A 21,516-nucleotide genomic window follows, 5' to 3' on the forward strand; every position below is an offset into this window, starting at 1 on the left:
CATGCTGTACAGTCACACATCATCATTCAAGAAATTGAGATACTTCAACAGATTAATAAATTCTGATAACCTTGAGAAAGCAGTGTGTAAACTACGACAAGATATTTCAAACAATTGAATTGCATGTTATTCAGCGATGGTTAGAGATATTCTATTGTATAGAGGTTTGCTCAAAGTTTTCAAATATCATATCTGATACCTCATTTCATAGAATCATAGAATCCCTACAGTGCAGAGAGAGGCCATTCAGCCCATCGAGTCTGCACCGACCACAATCCCACCCAGGTCCTACCCTCGCAACCCCACATATTTACCCTGCTAATCTCCCTGACACTAAGGGTCAATTTAGCATGGCCAATCCACCCAACCCGCACATCTTTGGACTGTGAGAGGAAACCGGAGCACCCTGAGGAAACCCACGCAGACACGGGGAGAACGTGCAAACTCCACACAGACACAATGACCCGAGGCCGGAATTGAACCTGAGTCCCTGGTGCTATGAGGCAGCAGTGCGAACCACCGTGCCACCCAATTATGACAAGTTTAGTCGGAATCTACATTTTGTGACTCATTGTGATCTCAAATGTATTGCCTGAAATTTAATTGCAATTTTCGACAGGAAATTAGGTATATTAGGAGGAAAATGTCCAGGGCGGGGGGGAAGAGCAACTAACTGGATGGGTCTTTCCAAAGATTTTTACATGGGAATATTCACACTGCTCAGGTTCACAGCCAGTCAGCATTTTCTCATCTTATCCAGTAATTGCACTGCGGGGTTTTGCCACAATAATTTGAAATCCCTGGGAATGTGCACCGATTGTTGTTTTGATCAGGTAACAGGGTGGCACGGTGTCGCAGTGGTTAGCACTGCTGCCTCACAGCTCCAGGGACCCGGGTTCGATTCCCGAATTGGGTCACTGTCTGTGTGGAGTTTGCACATTCTCCCCGTGTCTGCGTGGGTTTCCTCCGGGTGCTCCGGTTTCCTCCCACACTCCAAAGCTGTGTGGATTGGCCAAGTTAAATTGTCCCCGAGTGTCAGGGGGACTAGCTAGGGTGAATGCATGGGGATATGGGGATAGGGTCTGGGTGGGATTGTGGTCAGTGTAGACTCGATGGGCCGAATGGCCTCCTTCTGCACTGTAGAATTGTACGATTCTAACATTGCGCTGTTCAATGTTTGACTTGCAGAAAGAAATTTACTGTTCCTTACCGCATCGCCCTTCGCTCCTTTATCTGCCTGAAAACAAAGATGAGAATATTTCTGATCAGTCCATTTGGAAATGGTTTTGCCCTCAGGAGAATCCCATTGGCAGCAGTAGTTCCCAGCAGGAGGGAGGTTTTCCATTGGGAGTTAGAGAAATGAGAATACATACAAAACAGAAATTGCTCACTTTATTTTTTTAATAAGACCATAAGACATAGGAGCAGAATTAGGCCACTCGGCCCATCGAGTCTGCTCTGCCATTCAATCATGGCTGATATTTTTCTCATCCCCATTCTCCTGCCTTTTCCCCATAACCCCTGATCCCCTTATTAATCAAGAACCTATCTATCTCTGTCTCAAAGACACTCAATTACCTGGCCTCCACAGCCTTCTGCGGCAAAGAGTTCTACAGATTCATCACTCTCTGCCTAATTAATTTATGGGATGTGGATATCGCTGGCTAAGCCAGCATTTATTGTCCATCCCTAATTGCCCCTGAGAAGTTGATGGTGAGCTGCCTTCTTGAAGTGCTGTCGTCCATGTGATGTAGGCACACCCACAGTGCTGTTAGGAAGGGAGATTTTTGACCCAGTGAAGGAGGGCAACTGGAGCATAGTTCCAACTCAAGATGGTGTGTGACATTGAGGGGACTTGCAGTGGTGGTGTTCCGCAGCATCTGCTGCCCTTATCCTTCTAGGTGGTAGAGGTCATGGGTTTGGAAGGTGCAGTTGAAGGGCTTGTTGAGTTCCTGCAGTACATCTTATAGATGGTACACACGGCTGCCACTCTGCGTTGGTGGTGGAAGGAGTGAATGTTGAATGTTAGTGGATGGGGCTTCAATTAAGCGGGCTTCTTTGTCTGGGATGGTGTTGAGCTTCTAAAGTGTTGTTGGAGCTGCACCCATCCAGGCAAGTGAAGAGTATTCCATCACACTCCTGACTTGCACCTTAGTGTAGATGTGAACAGGCTTTGGGAAGTCAGAAGGTGAGTTACTCGCTACAGGATTCCCAGCATCGGAGCTGCTGTGGTAGCCACAGTATTTATATGGCTAGTCCAGAAAGTTAACTGGCCGAATGTAACCCCCCAAGGTGTTGATAGTGGGGGATTCAACGTCAAGGGGTGATGGTTAGATTCTCTCTCGTTCGGGATGGTCATTGCCTGGCACTTGAGAATGGCGTGAATGTTACCATCCACTTATCAGCCCAGCCTTGAATATTGTTCAGATTTTGCTGCATTTTGGGCATGGGCAGTTTCAGTTTCTGAGGAGTCGTAAATGATGCTAAACATTGTACAATCATCAGCAAACATCCCCACTTCTGACCTAATAATGAAGGGAAAGTCATTGATAAAACAGCTGAAGGTGGTGGGGCCGACCAATCCTGAGGAACTCCTGCAGCGATGTCTAGGACTGAGATGAATGACCTCCAGTAACACACCCATCTTCCTTTATGCGGGGTATGATCCCAACCAGTGGAGAGTTTTCCCCCCCAATTCCCATTGACTCCAGTTTTGCTGGCTGCTTGATGCCACACTCATTTTTAGGTGTGCCCGGTGCTGCTCCTGGCATGCCCTCTCCATTGAACCAGGGTTGATCCCCTGGCTTAGTGGTAATGGCAGAGTGGGGGAGATGCCAGGCCGTGAGTTACAGATTGTGCTGGGGTACAATTCTGCTGCTGCCAACGGCCCACAGATGGCCTCATGGATGTCTGATTTTGAGCTGCTAGCTCTGTTCAGAATCTAGCTCGTTGGCAGTGCCACTCAGCACGATGGAAGGTATCCTCAATCTGAGGGCAGGACTTCAATCATAAGGAAAACAAGCAGATATGAAATGGGCTGGGTGTAAAACAGGGTGAAACGTGAAATGGGAGGGCTGTAAAATTGGCAGCTAATTCGCGATACATCCACTGCTTGTTAACAGCAAAACCAATTTCACTCCCATTGTATTAAATAAAAGGAACTAGCGGAACCTGCAAATACTTACAGCTGAGCCGGGAAGGCCTACGGGACCTGGCAGACCGGGTGGACCTTGCAATCCTGGCTCTCCCCTGTTTCCTTTTTCACCCGTGGGCCCATCTAGACCCTAGATATAAATTAAATACAAAATAAAATTACTTAATGACATAATTCAATACGTTTTTAAGCTATTGAGAGTTGGACTATTTCTAAATGGGGCATAAATGATCAAAAGCAATTATGGGATAATTTTGAATTGGGGTACATTAAGTTTCAGTGGGTGGGATTTTCCGGCCACGCTCACCCCAAGACCGGAAAATCCCACCCGAGGTCAACAGACCTTTCCATAGTCTGCCCCCTGTCCGCCATGATTCCTGCGGTGGGCGGGACAGGAAAATTCCACCCTGTGTGTCTGTTACACAATGGCAACTGGTATCACAAGATCATCTTGATACATTCCATTGTTGTCACATGATCATCTTGATACATTCCATTGTTGTCACATGATCATCTTGATACATTCCATTGTTGTCACATGATCATCTTGATACGGTCCTATGCAAGAATAATTTCCAATCCAGTTATTTGGTAAATAGATTAAGCCAATAATTAAATTGATCCATACTGTGCAGGCGAAGATTTGTGTGATTACAACATTATCAGGGAAATATCTTAGTTTATTGATACATGAGAAATTTAAATGGAACAGACAGATGGCTAAAGGTACACTGATATTAAAAACATGGGGTAATTAATCCACTGCCCTGTGTTGGAAATAATATATTAAACATACTGGAGGTCCGATCTGTCCAATATCTCCTTTATCTCCTTTAGGTCCTGGGAATCCCATAATCCCCGTCTCTCCTTTGGGGCCTGGTGGTCCTTCCGGGCCGGAAGGTCCGACATCCCCATTCTTGCCACGAGAGCCCTGGAACGACAAAGCACAGCATCCAGGGAAAGTCAGACACTCTGCTGAGATATTAGGAACTTCAACACGCAATGCAACAGCAGTAACTCTTTAAGGGGAATTAGAATTAATTACCTTTTCTCCGTCAAGTCCAGGTACGCCTGGCAAGCCAATTTCACCCTAGAAATGAGATAATCCTGTGTAAATATGTACATTCCACTCGGGCGATGCTAACAGGATGATAACTCTACTCCAATTTCCGAGTTGCAACATTTCAACAATTTCATAGTGTAACTGCCCACATTCGAGAATTAAACAAGAAACAAGCCCAAAGAGTAGGAGGAATGGCATTTATATTTGCTGTTATAAATACTTCCATCCCATCTGGAAAGAGAAGGAGAAACTTTTAAGATCTTATGGGTGAAATCTGTCTTGGGTAATAGCAGAGCAAAGTGGATTGCAGCGAATTGGCATTCATGATTCCAAATTCTCATCTTTATTTTCAAATCCTCCCTACCTCTTCAATCTCCCGCAGTACTACATCCCTCCGAGCTATCTGTGTCCCTCCAATCCTGGCTTTAAGCATTCTCCATTTTCACTGCTCTACCATTAGCAGTTATGTTTTACTCCTGAAATTTATCACAACTTGGTATGGCTCCTGCTCCGAACAAGACCACAAGAAACTACAAAAGGTCGTGAATGAAGCCCAGTCCATCACAAGCCAGCCTCCCATCCATTGACTCCTTCTACACTTCCCCCTGTCTCAGAAAACAGCCAACATAATCAAGGATCCCTTGCGGCTCGGACATTCTCTCTTCCACCTTCTTCCATGAGGAAAAAGATACAAAAGTCTGAGAACACGTACCAACCAACTCAAGGACAGCTTCTTCCCTGCTGACATCAGAGTTTTCAATGGACCTACCATATATTAAGCTGATCTTTCTCTACACCCTATCTGTGACTGTAACACTATATACTGCACCCTCCTCTTTCCTTCTCCGCTATGTACTCTATGAATGATATGCTTTGTCTGTATAGCGTGCAAGAAACAATACTTTTCACTGTATCCTAATACATGTGACAATAATAAAAACATTTTAAAAACTCAAAAAGTCAAATCAAAAATTTGCTTCCTAAACCTCTCTGTCTCTTTACCATGTTTTCCTATTTTAAGACGCTTTATAGAATTCAAATGAAACAAAATTTAGAGCGCCCTAGTATCTCTTTATGTAGTTTGGTGTTAAATCACTCCTGTATTGAGATACCTCACTACATCAAACAAATATAAATGCAAGTTGCTGCTGTTGGCATCTTGTCACAGTAAGTAGTCTCACAACACCAGGTTAAAGTCCAACAGGTTTATTCGGTATCGTGAGCTTTTGGAGCGCCGCTCCTTCAACTCCACATCATGGCATCTTGTCAAACACAGAACAACAGACTGCTAATTCGCCATCACCCAAGACAGGTTTTATCCCCCCCACCACCTGAGTCATCCCACTAGGTGAAAACTTTACCTTCTGGCCTGGAAGTCCTGGCATTCCTGGAACCCCTGGTGGACCCTAAATTTAAATCATACAGGACAACGTGAAGCCTCAGAGAAAAGGATAATGACATTTCCTTTTTGAAAAGCAAAAACTTGCACTGAGATACCTACAGGGAGGTGGATCAGGTGCTGTGTTCTGGAGATAAACACAAAATACTGCAGATGCTGGAATCTGAATCAAGATGCAAGGGCTCTGCCAAAGGGTCATCCAGACTGAAAATGTTGGCTCTGTTCTCTCTCCACAGATGCTATCAGACCTGCTGAGATTTTCCAGCATTTTCTGTTTGGGTTGCTGTGGTTCTGAAGTGTGTTTTGGATTGAACCAGAGTTATAGCCCACATGCATCATTGGTTCCTTCAAATGCCCAAATATTTTGGGATTATTGCCTGGTGCCACTGACAGTAAAATCCAATACTGGAATTCTCTTTACAGCTGTTGTCAGGCTTGAGGCTGTTCCAGATGCTGAAATGTTTGTTCCAAACTGATAAGGAGGAGTCAACAGAAGGACAGCTGTTCCAATTAATGATTGAAAGGCAGGGTTGGATTCTGACTATAGGGAGGCCACCGGCGCTCAATAAGTGAAACCCAAACTTGTTGGCAGCAGGCTCAATCCATTCCGAGAGCCGTTGCCGGCAGAGGTTCCCACTGCAGGAACCTTCACTGTTCAATGACAGTAAATGTGCATCCTGGGTGCCAAACACCAGCAAAGTCAGACTGCTGCATATCCGGAACAGACTGGGGGGAAGTATACTGGTGTCTGTCCTTCCTATCCACTGCGCCCATCTTTCAGATAGAATTTGCCGGTTTCCTCCCACACTCCAAAGATGCGTAGGTTAGGTGGATTGGCCATGCTAAATTGCCCCTTAGTGTCACGGGGACTAGCAGGGTAAATATGTGGGGTTACAGAGGTAGGGTCAGGGTGGGATTGTTGTCGGTGCAGGCTCGATGAGCCGAATGGCCTCCCTCTGCACTGTAGAGATTCTATGATTCTATGAATTTGGGAGTAAGACGGGGAAAATCAAAGCTATATCCCCTCGTGCAACTTACAAGAGAAAAGCAGCTTCTGACATGATCGCACTTAGACCAAATTGGAACACATTCACACACAAAGAATTGTTACAATGGAGAACGCACTGCCAGGAAGGGCAGTAGGAGCAGGTCCAATTGTAACTTGTTAAATGGAATTGAATAAATACTTGAAAAGAAAGAATTTAGCAAGTTAAGAGGAAAGAGCAGGGGTGTGAGTCTAATTAGATAGCTCTTTCAAAGAGCCGGCAGAGGCACAATGGGCCGAATGGCCTCCAGTGCAGTAAGGCTTCATTATTTATCCTTTAATGCACGGTTGTGTTTACTGCCAATGGTGCAGCCAAGGCCAGGCATGCGCAGTCCATTCTGGTGCTCCCTTTCGTTATAGCCAATGATGGTACCACCAGCAGCCAGGATTAGAAACAGCATTGGTCAAATAATCACAGTGTTTCTCAGCCCTGTTTAGGTAACAGTTAAAGTCATCCCTCTCTTAAAAATGTTAACAATTCCCAGAACCTGAATTAACTACCTTGCTGAATAATGACCCCTTTACAAGAAGAAAGGCAGAATTCTTAAACTCAGAGACTTATAAAATTCTAACACGGCTAGACAGGGTAGATGCAGGGAGGATGTTCCCGATGGTGGGGGAGTCCAGTATCAGGGGTCACAGTCTGAGGATTCAGGGTAGACCATTTAGGACGGAGATGAGGAGACATTTTTTCACCCAAAGAGTGGTGAGCCTGTGGAATTCATTACCACAGGAAGTAGTTGATGCCAAAACATTGAATGTATTCAAGAGGCGGCTGGATATCGCAGTTGGGGCGAATGGGATCAAAGGTTATGGGGAGAAAGCAGGATTAGGCTATTGAGTTGGATGATCAGCCATGATGGTGATGAATGGCGGAGCAGGCTCGAAGGGCCGAATGGCCTCCTCCTGCTCCTATCTTCTATGTTTCTATGCATCCTTTTTATTTCAAACTTGGTGTCAGTGTTAAATGTGCCACACAGACAACATCCAATGCATCATGGTCATGTGCAGACCATTGAAAATGCTGTTTTTAATGTCTCTTAATGCCAGGCCTCTGAGTCTGAATTCGGGGACTGTCGGGTGTGTACATACATCAGCCTAAAATACCGGCTGTAATTTACTTCACCACAGCTAATGCCAGCTGCAGCTGAATACCGGTACAGCACTCTGACGCTATCCCCAATCTTACAAAGGGAAGAACAAAGGAATAACAAAGAAAAGTACAGAAAAGGAACAGACCCTTCGGCCCTCCAAGCCCGTGTTGATCATGATGCCCTAACTAAACTAAACAAAACCCTCTGCCCTTACTCAGTCCCTATCCCTCTATTCCCACCCTATTCATGTACCCATCCAGATGCAAAGGAAGAACAAATTAAAGTCATAGGGGCGCGATCTTACCAGCCGCACACGCCACGCTCCCGCTGCGGTGAGGTTGAAGAATTTGGCATCCAGCCAAATCCCCGTTCACTGCAGCGGGATGGGAAAATCCTGCAGGAGTGAACAGCCGTAACATTCCGGCCATAGGATCATATGGGGATAGGGCGGGGGAGAACAGAATCGTAGAATCCCTACAGTGCAGAAGGAGGCCATTCAGCCCATCGAGTCTGCACCGACTCGCTGACTGAGAATCTTACCCAGGCCCTCTCTCCTGCCCTATCCCCATAACCCCACACATTTACCGATTATTCTAATCTACACATCTTGAGACACTAAGGGGCAACTTAGCACGGCCAATCCACCCAACCTAAACATCTGTGGGAGGAAACCCATGCAGACACGGGGAGAATGTGCAAACAGGCAGTGACCCGAGGCCGGAATTGAACCCGGGTCCCTGGCGCTGTGAGGCAGCAGCGCCCCATAAGTCATTAACACAACATTTTATTGAGCTTTAGGGGGCAGGCGATTTCTGTTTAACTGCCACTCTGACGAAGACTCTACATCTGGAAGCTGGATCTTCTCTTTACAGACATTAACAGACTTGCTGATGTCTTTTCAATATTTTGGCTCTATTTCAGGTTTCTTGTATTTGCAGTTTTTTATATCTGAGTTAGCAGCAGACCAGTAAAACGGTCGGAGAAAAAAAGAACTGGCTCCTTTTGTTTTGATATTTTATTTTTAAACTTGGCATATAATGTCATGGAAGGTGTAATTTAAGAACAAAATTTAATAGTCGGCCTGAAGTCCAGTCATGAAATAAGAGGCATTGCACACGAGGTATTTTATGGTTCTTGATCAGCTAAATAATCTTCAAGAAGTCCTCTCTGTTTTAGTCACGGTTGATTTGGATTCTTGTGATTTAAGCAACTCCTGTGTAAGCTGGGTCTCCGTCGGAATGAGTTTTAAGCACGAGAGATTGGGGTTCAGCCTATCCTCTCTGGCAGACTCAACAATGAATCATGGATGTATACAGTATAGAACCACAGAAATGTTACAGTGCAGAAAGAGACCATTCAGCCCATTGTGTCTGCTGTACCACCGTGCCACCTGGCACGTTGCCTATACTCTCTTAGGCCTATACGCTCTGGAATTTAGAAGATGAGGGGTTTGTCGTATGAAGAGAGATTGAACAGTTTAGGCCGATACTCTCTGGAATTTAGAAGGATGAGGGGAGATCAAATTGAGGTATACAAGATGATAAAAGGTATGGATAAAGTAGACGTGGAGTGGATGCTTCCTCTTGTGGGACATTCTAGGACGAGAGGTCATAGTCTTAGGATAAGAGGTAGCAAATTTAAAACAGAGTTGAGGAGAAACTACTTCTCCCAAAGGGTTGTGAATCTGTGGAATTCGCTGCCCCAAAGTGCGGTGGATGCTGGGACAGTGAGTAAATTTAAGGAGGAGTTAGACAGATTTTTAATTGGTAATGGGTTGAAGGGTTATCGGGAAAAGGCAGGAAAATGGGGATGAGGAGCATATCAGCCATGATCGAATGGCGGAGTGGACGCGATGGGACGAATGGCCTAATTCTGCTCCTACCTCTTATGAACTTATGAACAATCACCTTAAATATCTGCCCCTGGTATTTGACCCCTTCAGATAGCAGAAACAAGTCTTTCCTCTCCATCCTGGCTTGGCCCTTCATAATTTTGTACACCTCAATTAGGTCACTCATTAGCATCCTCTGTTCTAAGGAAAACAGCCCCTCAGCCTATCCATCCTCTCTCCATTGCTGCAATTGTCCAGGCAATTTACTGTTACTGAATTTGGGCTGATTCAACATATGAATTTGGAAGGATGCCTGTACCTGTCCCTCATTAATTAAAAGATAGCTTTATAATTCTTCAGGCTAAACCTAATTTCCAACCATATTGATTACAGGCAGTGTATCCATGCAGATATAAAATATTTCCACACGTACACACAGAGGTATACTTGCAGGCTGGGCACAGTGGAACGATAGCGTTGGCATGCCACCCATGTGTGGGCCACTGGGCATGTGCAGACTGGCCACGTTGTGTGGGCAGGAGTTACAGCGTTAACACACAGCATCTCCAACATTCACAGCATTTGGACTACTTTCTTAACAGAATTTGAAATAGGTTTGATAGGAAAGCCTCAGTTGGTGAGGTTGCTCTTTGACTAACACCTACCTGGAGTGCGTCGTTGATGTTACCATTGTAGTCAATGATCTCAGTTTTACCTGGTTCACCTTTGGGACCTGGTGGACCCTACAGAGCAGACACAATCAATCAGTTAAACAACCCGTTACCAAAACCAGCAAGCCAGTACAGGCTCTGGGCAGAACTGAGGCTCATTATATTCAGTGTAAACTGAAGGATAATTTATATTGTAACAACAAGGCGTTGGCACAAGAAAGCAACAGCATATATTACCACTGGGGAATTAATTATCAAAGCAAACGGACATTACCAAAAAGAATATCAAACCAAAATTCAACTTACTCGTGGTCCTAACACTCCTGCTTCACCCTGTAAGAAATTCCAGAACATACCTTTACTCAGAAACTGGTTATTAATCTTATTACGCAACTTTCAGAGTTAGTGCAGAACGCTCACTGAGTGGGGAGACCGAATCGGGTGGGAACCTGGTGTGAAGCAACTCAGACAAGTGGAAGAAATTCCTTTGTGGGATCAGCAAGTTTGCTTCCCTGGTACTCCACACCAAAGGTTAATGCCTTCCCTACTCCAGAAACTGATTTTGATTTGACTTATTATTGTCACATGTATCGGGAGACAGTGAAAAGTATTGTTTCTTGCGCGCTAAACAGACAAAGCATACCATTCATCAAGTACATAGGGGAGAAGGAAAGGAGAGGGTGCAGAATGTAGTGTTACAGTCACAGCTAAGGTGTAGAGAAAGATCAACTTAACATAAGGTAGGTCCATTCAAAACACATGTGGGTTAGGTTGACCCTAGTATCTGGGGGATTAGCAGGGTAAATGTGTGGGGTTGGGGGAATAGGGCCTGGGTGGGATTGTGGTCAGTGCAGACTCGATGGGCCAAATGGCCTCCTTCTGCACTGTAGGGATTCTATGATTCTATATGAAAAAGACTGTCCGCTATTTCTGGGGTCCCTGCTGAACTGCAGCCCCCTGCCCGCACCAGAGCCTCCCCTGACAACCTCTTCCCCCGGAAACCCCCCCAAAGCCAGTTGAGATCCAAAGACAGCCCTCACCATCCAACAGCTCTGCTGCCTCTTCCATGGTTTTCCAGGTGGAGAGTGAAGCCAAGCCCCTGAGGTCCATTTTATGGATGGACACAGTCGAATGTTTCTTCCACATCCCCACCACCCAGACCAATTAGGGCTGGAATGAAGAAACATTTCTTCACTCAGAGGGTGGTGAACCTGTGGAATTCTCTACCGCAGAAAGCTGTGGAGGCCGAGTCACTGAATGTATTCAACAGGTAGATAAAGTTTTAGATTTTAGAGGCATCGAGGGGTTTGGGGAGAAAGCGGGAATCTGGCATTGAGATCGAGGATCAGCCATGATCATGCTGAATGGTGGAGCAGGCTCGAAGGGCCGAATGGCCTACTCCTGCTCCTCGTTTCTATGTTACAAGTGACTAGAGAATATTGTTGGTTGTAAAGCAGCTTGGGTTGTCCTTGCATTGTGAAAGGTGCTATATAAATGCAATCTTTCTTGCTTTCTAAAATCATCAGAAGGTGTCAACTGAGCCATTCTAAATCGCCAAATCTCGATAACAACAAGTCAGCAGAATTATAGAGAGCAATAAATAAACATACACCAACCATTGGTCCTGGAGGGCCAGAAGGCCCAGGTAAACCTGGGAGACCCGGTTCACCCTTAATTCCACCAACAGCTGATCCAGGGTCCCCTCTGTCACCCTATTGAAGAAAAATGAATCGTTACATGAAGCAGTGACAGACTGCTCTTCATGGCCAGATACAGGGAATTTAACTCTCAATCACAAATCCTCTGTTTCAGAGTCAATGAATATATGCAAATTATAGATATCAATGTTAAATACTCCCAGAATGATTAGCATGCCAATTCCCTACTGCAAAAACTGTGTTTTCCCTACTCCTACATAGAGGGTCTCCAGAAAGCACCTTCTATTTCTGGAGACCCTCTATGAAACCTCCCTTTTCTCTCATACACCCTCCCGGAACATCCTACCCTTATCAAATCAGGGCAGCATTTAATTATCTATGATGTGGAGATGCTGGCGTTGGACTGGGGTAAACACAGTAAGAAGTCTCACAACACCAGGTTAAAGTCCAATAGGTTTATTTGGTAGCACAAGCCACTAGCTTTCGGAGTGCTCCGAAAGCTAATGGCTTGTGCTACCAAATAAACCTGTTGGACTTTAACCTGGTGTTGTGAGACTTCTTACTTTAATTATCTAACCCAAAGCAAATATAGACAACAAATCCTTGCATTTGTGTAGCTCCTTAAACAAGGGAAAATTCCCCAAGTCCCTTCACAGAGCATTGCCAGCCAAACTAATCAAGCCAATGAAAGAGTTGATATTAGGATAGGGTAACTAATAACTTGGCTATAGAATTAGATTTTAAGGATGGCCTTAAAATCAGAGAGAAGGAGGGAGAGGCAGAGAGGTTTGGAGAGGGATTTATTAAAATCAAAGAGAGAAGGGAGAGGCAGAGTGGGGAGAGGCAGAAAGGTTTTGAGAGGGGAGAGGCAAAGAGGTTTGGAGACGGATTTCCAGACTTGAGGACCTAAAGAGCTGAAGGTACAGCTACCAATATTGGGGCGAAGGATGGACAACAGCCCAGAGTTGGAGGGATGCAGATATTTTGGAGAATTGTAGGGCTGGAGGAGTTCCAGAGATAGGGGTGGGGCGAGACCATGATGGAATTTGAACAGAAGGTCGACAATTTCAAAATGGAGTCATTGCTGGACAAGGAACAATGTAGGTCAAAGTGCGTGGAGATCAAGGGTGAACGGGGCTTTGTTCGAATTGGGATGTGGGGGCACAGAGTTCTGGATCAGCTGAAGTTTATGGAGGGTGAAAGATAGGAGGCGACCATGAGAACACTGGAACAATCGATCCCAGAACTAATAAAACAAATGGGTGAGGGTTTTAGCAGCAGATAAACTGAGACAGGGAGAGAAACAGGCAATGTTACAGGAGTGAAAGCAAGTGGTCCTTGCCTCGAGTATGGAGTCGGAAACAGAGTTCAGGGTCAATAAGGATGTTGAAGTTGTCAGCAGATTGTTACAGCCTGAATCGGGGGTGAGGGAATGTGCTGGGGGCTGGGACAACCACTTTAATGTTTCCATTTTTAATCGGAGGTAAAGCAAGCTTAGCCAGATGTGGAGCTCCAACAGTCTGCAGGGAATATCAGAAACGAGATCTCGCTGGGAAGATTCTCATTTTCCAGCTCTGGGTGGGATTTTGCGCCCATGTTACCATTTGCATTCGCAGCGAACGCAGGTGCAAACCCCACTCCCCGAGTGAATGTCACTGAGGGGCAGCATGGATCTGAATAATAGGTGCGGGTGGCTGGGAGGAGCAGTAAACACAGGTGACAGAGCAATTCCAGAGGTGATGATGCAGAGAGAATACGCCTCCTGGTGTAGAAACGGCCTCTCACATCCTGCTCCACGAATGTAGATCTGTCAGAGGCAGGCGGATGAATAGTTTATATCAATATTTTAAAACGTCCTCAGCTATAACTGGATGAGGTATTCAGTACAAGACAATGTCAGACAGCAGACTTACTTTCTGTCCAACTGCACCATCTTTCCCTGGCTTGCCACTTTCACCCTGTGCAATATCAAACACACACACGCGTTTGCAACTGAGGCATTTCTAGTCTTGTACGTCTGCCCAGCAATGTTCCAATTCATGAGAAAATTATAAACTTATCCAAAATGACCAGAATTTGCCACTCCCCCATTCCCGCTGGGTTCTGAGGCCCACCCCTATGTGGTTAGCTTTCTTGGTAACTTAGTGGTCAATGAATAATTACACCCAGTAACTGGGGTAATCGACAGCACATCTTCACAACTGTTGTTAAACTACAATTAACTTACATTCAACTCTCTTCAAATCAACTTTAGATTCATCTCCTATTTCTTACTCACTTCTGCTTGCATCTGGTAACATGGCTTGGAATTTTGTAATTATCCATAATTAATAATATTATAAACAATAGCCTGTTGAGTTATTAGTGGGAGCAACATGATCTGCTCAACTCTTCATCTGATTGGCTCGTTTGCCACTTGTTCCATTAGTTTAACTTTATTTATTAGTTACAAGTAAGGTTTACATTAACACTACAATGAAGTTACTGTGATATTCCCCTAGTCGCCACACTCCAGCGCCTGTTCGGGTCAATGCACCCTAACCAGCACGTCTTTCAGACTGTGGGAGGAAACCGGAGCACCCGGAGGAAACCCACACACACACGGGGAGAATGTGCAAACTCCACACAGACAGTGACCCAAGCCGGGAATCGAACCCGAGTCCCTGGTGCTGTGAGGCAGCAGTGCCAATCACTGTGCCACCATGCTGCCTCAACTTAATTATAAAACAATAATGGGAAACTTTACAAATATTTTCTGGTGGTCAGAATTTTACATACATATTAAAACAGTCGATTTCTATTTTCATTCAAAAATAAAATTCCCTCCGATTGAGGTTTAAACATTTATTTATTAGTGTCACAAGTAGGCTTACATTAACGCTGCAATGAAGTTATTGTGAAAATCCCCCAGTCGCCACACTCCAGTGCCTGTTCGGGTACACTGAGGGAGAATTTAGCATGGCCAATGCATCTAAGCAGCACATCTTTCGGACTGTGGGAGGAAACCGGAGCACCCGGAGGAAACCCACGCAGATACGGGGAGAACATGCAAACTCCACAAGGACAGTGGCCCAAGCCAGGAATCGAACCCAGATCCTGGTGCTGTGAGGCAGCAGTGCTAACCACTGTGCCACCGTGCCATTTCAAATTGAAAAGGCAAATTGTAAGTTTTCATGATTGCACTGGGAGTGATATTTTTGAGCCTGATGGAACTCCGGTGCTGAAAGCAATGCTCTGTGCAAACAAATCTGCTGTAATATTTCAGATCTATTGCAGAGGGTCTATACATGCCGCAACTAAGTTAGCCTCAGCTGGCAGCTGCATGTAAACCAACGGATGTGAACTGAGTGAACATTTGGCAAGTGCAGCTGTGAATCTTGCTTTAGAGCTGGATCCTACTACAATATTATTTGATGTCAATATATGTATCATGTTACATTAATATATCAGATTATTATATATTAATATTCTAAAGTTATTGGCAAGAACCACAATGCTAGCAACAAGAATTCCAAACAAGATGGCATAAATATGATCATCTCCATTGTACTTTCCCACTCCAAGAACATTTTAAACTCAAAGTTTATTTATTAGTCTCAAGTAGGTTTACATTCACACTGCAATAAAGTTACTGTGAAAATCCCCTAGTTGCCACACTCCGGCGCCTGTTCGGGTACACTGAGGGAGAATTTAGCACGGCCAATGCACCCTAACCAGCACGTCTTTCGGACTGTGGGAGGAAACCAGAGCATCCGGAGGAAACCAACGCAGACACGGGGAGAACATGGAGACTCCATACAGACAGTGACCCAAGCCAGGAATCGAACCCGGGTCCCTGGCACTGTGAGGCAGCAGTGCTAACCACTGTGCCACCGTGCCACCCCTCGCAGTGAGGGGGCACACATGTTACACTGAAGGTGAATTCTGTTTTTATAAATGAACCTGGTCAGACAATGAGTCCAGCAAATGTGTCAAATACTATCAGCTGTGACTGTGATATCTGAGTGTGGTAAACTACAGTTACATGCATTTAATAAAGACACGTTGTGAAGGGACTTTAACTGCGATGGTTAACGCTTCAGTGATAATTTCACGCATTCTTAACCTTCCAAATTGCACAATTAATGCCAAAATCCAACCTGCAAACAGAATAAACACACAAAATAGTTCCGTTGCTACAGATTCACCTGACTCTAGAATACATTCAGTTCTCAGGGTGGAATTTTCCCGTCCCGCCCGCCATGGGCATCGTAGCGGGCGGGACACAGATCATGCAAAGATCCATTGACATTGGGGCGGGAATTTCCAGCCTTGGGACGAGCGCGGCCGGAAAATCCCGCCCGGAAAATCCCACCCAAAATCTGTGTTCAAAGTGGAAATCCTAATTATAATGAGTCATTTGCGCTAAAATCTATGAAGCAAAACGTACAGAACCGAGAATTCCTATGGGAATTAGAAACAGGGTAACACAGCATTTACAGCACAGATACAACTCAGCCAAACTGATCCATGCCGATGTTTATGCTCCACATAACCTTTCTCATATCTTCATTTCATCCAATCAACATATCCCTCTATTTTGCTTCTGCTTAAATGCATTTTTGATTGGTGCTTCAACCAGTCCATGTGCTGGCAGGTTCCACATTCCAACCAATCTTTTTAAATATCTTTTCCAGTGCCTCTCTGCTCTTTTTCTAATATGGAGACCTGAACTGAGCTCAGCACTCTATCTAATTCACCAAGTGGAGCTTTAATCACACCATGAGTGATAGGTGATGGTATCCTGCCAGGAGTGGCAACCACTGCCAAATCGCCGCTCCGTCCCTACATCACCCCAGAGCTCTGCGTTTTTGGCCGGGACCTCCAAGCCTGGCTTCTTCAGATTTGCAGAGCTCATCCTCAATCCAACCACTGGACTGTCAGGGGTAGACAAGACACGTCCCCCCTTTTATGGCACTGACTGTCATACTCTGGTTAAGTGTTCGCCAACACACTGAAAAGTTGGGATGTTTCAATAGCATTTCAGTGGGTGTTAGTGCAGGATTGTCTGAGTGAATGTGCTGCTGGGCAAGGGTATAGGGTGGGTGAGGTAAGTGGGTAATGGGGTAGGGTGGCAGATGGGTAGCATGGTGAGGTTGGGTTATTGTGATGCAGGGAATGGGACAGTTGGGTCCATTTTCCTCGAGAGTTCCAAGAGTTTATCTTGAGGTCTGATAAAGCTGTCAGCTCTGACACTTACTGGACCATCTCATTATATCCATCTGTTTTTAATTTTTCATGATTTATCAGGGATTCTGTAAAAAAAAAACTCTTACAGCTCATTATGTAGAGCAGTGCTGACGATAAAACATATTAAATTATGAATGTTAAACAGCAGGAAAGGCTTTGGAATTCAAATATAATCAGCTGTTCAAACAGCACTGTTATAAATGTCGAGAGCAATTCTTTGATTGCTTCTCTCAACGTTCTCAATATCACACCTAGAACAGAATCATAGAATGGTTACAGCACAGAATGGGGCCATTTGGCCCACGGGGTCCATGCTGGCCCTCTGTAAGAGCTACCCAGCTTGGTCCACTTTCCCGTCTTTTCCCCAGACCCCAACATTTATTTTCCTTTTCAGATAATCATCCAATTGCCTGTGTGAAAGCCTCAATTGAGCCTGCCTCCACCACGCTCTCGACAGAACATTCCAGAACGCATAAATTAAAGAGCTTTTCCTCGGGTCACCTCTGCTTTACCCTCTGGATCCTTTCGTATCTCTCCTCTCTCACCTTAAACCTATGCCCCCTAGTTTTAGACTCCCTTACCTTTGGGAAAGGATATTGACTATCTAGCTGATCTGTGCCCCTCATTATTTTATAGAATGTGCAAACTCCACATGGACAGTGACCCAAGCTCGCAGCTTAGCTTAGGCCAAAACCTCAGCCTCCATTGCTACATTTTGAGTACCAGACAAGAAACCAGCTCCCAGCCACAACGAGAACAATCAAACCTGGAGCTGAATAAAGGCACAACTGCAATAAACTAAAAGCATTCCAAAGTGTTGAATGCAGACACCACACAAGAGAGTGATTTGGAGAGGTGGGACAGGCCGGCAGTCAGGGAGAGGACAGGAGAGGGGGAGGAAGTGAAGGAAAAAGCAGAATTTTAAAAAAATAAAGAAGTTTTAACTCAGTTAATAAAAAACATTCAGCATATTGGTTAAAACTGGTCAACTACAAAGCAATACAAGCCACCCCGACATTACTGCATTGTTAGGTTATGAGCTAAGTGCATAAGAAACACTTCATTCTGAAAGGACATCACAAGGAAATGTGCAAATGATCAAACACATGAAACAATATGGAGCGCTACCTTTTGTCCAGCTGGTCCAGTTTGTCCTGGCTCTCCCTGTGACCGGCAGAAAGCAGGAGTGGAAAATAGGTAAGAAACGGAGTGAGGCAAAGATACAAAGGAAAAGTGCAGAATAACGTGGTTTAATGACAGTCAAGGACTCTGACTAACCTTTAACGCAGGAACAGTCGAAGTAAGTGACCCCTATTGATTGAAGATTGGAAATAGGAGTCAGAAATCAGCAGAAAGTTTATGGAAGAACGCAAGTGTTGAAGCTGAGTTCTAGAAGCATTAGTAAATAATTCTGTGACACTCATTAACAACTTAAACTGATCTTAACAGGCAACCCAGCACGTTTGCTATAAGGTGAGCAATATAACACAGAAAGAGGTATTAAATTAGATTGCACGGATTAATCCTTTTTGTTAACATGTTTCCTCAGAATCAATCAGTAATGCTGGTTATAACTCCTGAAATCCCTGGGGAAAAGTGGTCTGACAAATACGTATCCCTGAGTCTTGGGCCATTTTGTTGGATGCACCAAAGGATTTTGACGAACTAGCTGGGATTTGGAGACTGGGAAGCAAGTCAGACGAGGTGGAGTTTGTAACAGCAGTGTTCCTGTAATGTTCAGGACAGTAATGAAAATGGGAGATGGAAACTTCAGGCTATACTCTGCTGCCCTGTAATTCTCCACAAAATTAAGTGTCTTGTTTAGCACTTACAATCAGCTTTATTGACCAATTTTATTTTAAAATATATTTCGTTATCCATCTGTATCAGTCAGATTTTGAACTGTGGTGCACAGCATTTAAAGAAAATAACTTTAATGGATAACCCCAAGAATGATGGGTAGCACGATGGCACAGTGGTTAGCACTGCTGCCTCACAGCGCCAGGGACCTGGGTTCGATTCCCAGCTTGGGTCATGTCCATGTGGAGTTTGCACATTCTATAAAATAATGAGGGGCATAGACAAGGTAGATAGTCAACATCTTTTCCCAAAGGTAGGGGAGTCTAAAACTCGAGGGCATAAGTTTAAGGTGAGAGGGGAGAGATACAAAAAAGTGTCCAGAGGGGCAATTGTTTCACACAGAGGGTGGTGAGTGTTTGGAACAAGCTGCCAGAGGCAGTAGTAGAGGCGGGTACAATTTTGTCTTTTAAAAAGCATTTAGACTGTTACATGGGTAACATGGGTATAGAGGGATATGGGCCAAATGCAGGCAATTAGGACTAGCTTAGTGGTTAAAAGAAAGGGCGGCATGGACAAGTTGGGCCAAAGGGCCTGTTTCCGTGCTGTAAACCTCTATGACTCCCCATGTCTGCGTGGATTTCCTCCGGGTGCTCTGGTTTCCTCCCACAATCCAAAGATGTGCAGGTTAGGTTAGAAACCCTACAGTGCAGAAAGAGGCCATTGGGCCCATCGAGTCTGCACCGACCACAATCCCACCCAGGCCCCACCCCCATATCCCTACACATTTACCTGCGAATCCCTCTAACCTATGCATCTCAGGACACTGAGGGGCAATTTTAGCATGGCCAATCAACCTAACCTGCACATCTTTGGACTATGGGAGGAAACCGGAGTGCCCGGAGGAAACCCACGCAGACACGAGGAGAATGTGCAAACTCCACACAGTAAGAAGTTTAACAACACCAGGTTAAAGTCCAACAGGTTTATTTGGTAGCAAAAGTGGCTTTTGCTACCAAATAAACCTGTTGGGCTTTAACCTGGTGGTGTTAAACTTCTTACTGTGTTTACCCCAGTCCAACGCCGGCATCTCCACATCAAACTCCACACAGGCAGTGACCCAAGCCGGGAATCGAACCCAGGTCCCTGGAGCTGTGAAGCAGCAGTGCTAACCACTGTGCTACCGTGCCGCCCATGTTAAATTGCTAGCTAGGGTAAATATGTGGGGGTTACGGGGATAGGGCCTGGGTAAGATTGTTGTCAGTGCAGGTTTGATGGGCCAAAGGGCCTCCCTCTGTGCTGTAGGATTCTATGATTTTCAATAATCAGCTCATACACCAAACCTCGTGGAAAGACAGGAGAAGAATTAGCTTTGCTGCCTGTAACTAGAACATTCTAAGTCATGCTTCAGTTAGTCTGGCAAGATTTTGGCAAACTCTCGCTCCAGCATCACAAGGAACATCTTAAAAGTTAAACAATTTTTTAATATTTCAAAATACTCCAAACTTTTGGGAAAACATTGAAGGAATAAAGTTATAGTCTTCACAATAATGTGGAGATGTCGGCGTTGGACTGGGGTGGGCACAGTAAGAAGTCTCACAACACCAGGTTAAAGTCCAACAGATTTATTTGGAATCATCGAGCTTTCGGACCGCTGCTCCTGATCACTCACCTGATGAAGGAGCAGTGCTCCAAAAGCTCGTGCTACCAAATAAACCTGTTGGACTTTAACCTGGTGTTGTGAGACTTCTTACTGTTCTTCACAATATTAATAGACTTCACATTGGATTAACACGAGCAAAAAGTGCTTTAACTTTGGAGTGTTTTGAATTTATCAGTTCATTAATGTGCACACAGGTTCTGGCAGGGAAATCTGAGCGTGTGGGATACCTTTGCACCTGGTTTTCCTGGCATACCAGGTCTTCCTATCTCCCCCTACAGAAAAACAGGAAAGTAGAGACATGTACAAAGCAAGTGGAATAAATTGTACAGAAAGGATGAAAGCAACAGTGGGATTGAGGAGAAACAGTGAGAGGGAAGAGGGGAGGAAGATAACAGGAAAGAAGGGAAAGAGATCAGACCATTTTAGCCAGATACACATGCTGTTTAATTCCATATCAACCAACAGATAATGAATCTTTTCAGTGATTACCTTATTGGTTGAGACAGTTTTTGAATACATAAACTATGTTAAGTGGCATTTTTCTCTCAAAGGTTAAATTTTGAGTCTATGATCACTGGTTTCTCAGGGTTATGTCTGAAAATCAATTTCATCCAAAATGACCCAGTCCATTGGATGTCTCGGAACAGCAGATCCAACACTGGACCAGAAAGCCAAGGCTCTAGTGTAAAGGTGAGAATTCTGCAGGAGTTCTATCTCTATTCTATTTAACCAATGACCACGTCAACGCTTTGGACCTCAGGTAGACTCAAAAGGACTAAAATCAGTTCAGGTCACAGCGACATGAAGACTACTTTGACCCGGTCTGTTTGTAAAACTGTTTCGAGGCAAGGGAGCTGCCCTGTGACTGAACCTCCCACTGGCTGTGAAGCACCTTGCTCCCATTCTGTGACA

The 21,516-nt window shown here is 44.8% G+C and overlaps 1 protein-coding gene across 1 annotated transcript in view; it reads right to left on the reverse strand.

Annotated features, from left to right (window-relative positions):
• The window catches only part of col13a1 (collagen, type XIII, alpha 1), a 234,378-nt gene that overhangs the window by 26,768 nt on the left and 186,094 nt on the right, over positions 1-21,516 (reverse strand). The window contains exons 23-33 of the mRNA XM_078199346.1: positions 20,832-20,876; positions 18,423-18,455; positions 18,273-18,308; positions 11,868-11,969; positions 10,564-10,590; positions 10,252-10,329; positions 5,579-5,623; positions 4,200-4,244; positions 3,951-4,085; positions 3,186-3,284; positions 1,211-1,237 (exon numbers count right to left, since the gene is read on the reverse strand). Of these exons, the coding sequence (XP_078055472.1) occupies positions 1,211-1,237; positions 3,186-3,284; positions 3,951-4,085; positions 4,200-4,244; positions 5,579-5,623; positions 10,252-10,329; positions 10,564-10,590; positions 11,868-11,969; positions 18,273-18,308; positions 18,423-18,455; positions 20,832-20,876 (672 nt within the window). The remainder of the gene's footprint in view (positions 1-1,210; positions 1,238-3,185; positions 3,285-3,950; positions 4,086-4,199; positions 4,245-5,578; positions 5,624-10,251; positions 10,330-10,563; positions 10,591-11,867; positions 11,970-18,272; positions 18,309-18,422; positions 18,456-20,831; positions 20,877-21,516) is intronic.

The sequence above is a fragment of the Mustelus asterias genome, chromosome 28 (genome assembly GCF_964213995.1).
Source record: "Mustelus asterias chromosome 28, sMusAst1.hap1.1, whole genome shotgun sequence".
NCBI classification, from domain to species: Eukaryota; Metazoa; Chordata; class Chondrichthyes; order Carcharhiniformes; family Triakidae; genus Mustelus; species Mustelus asterias.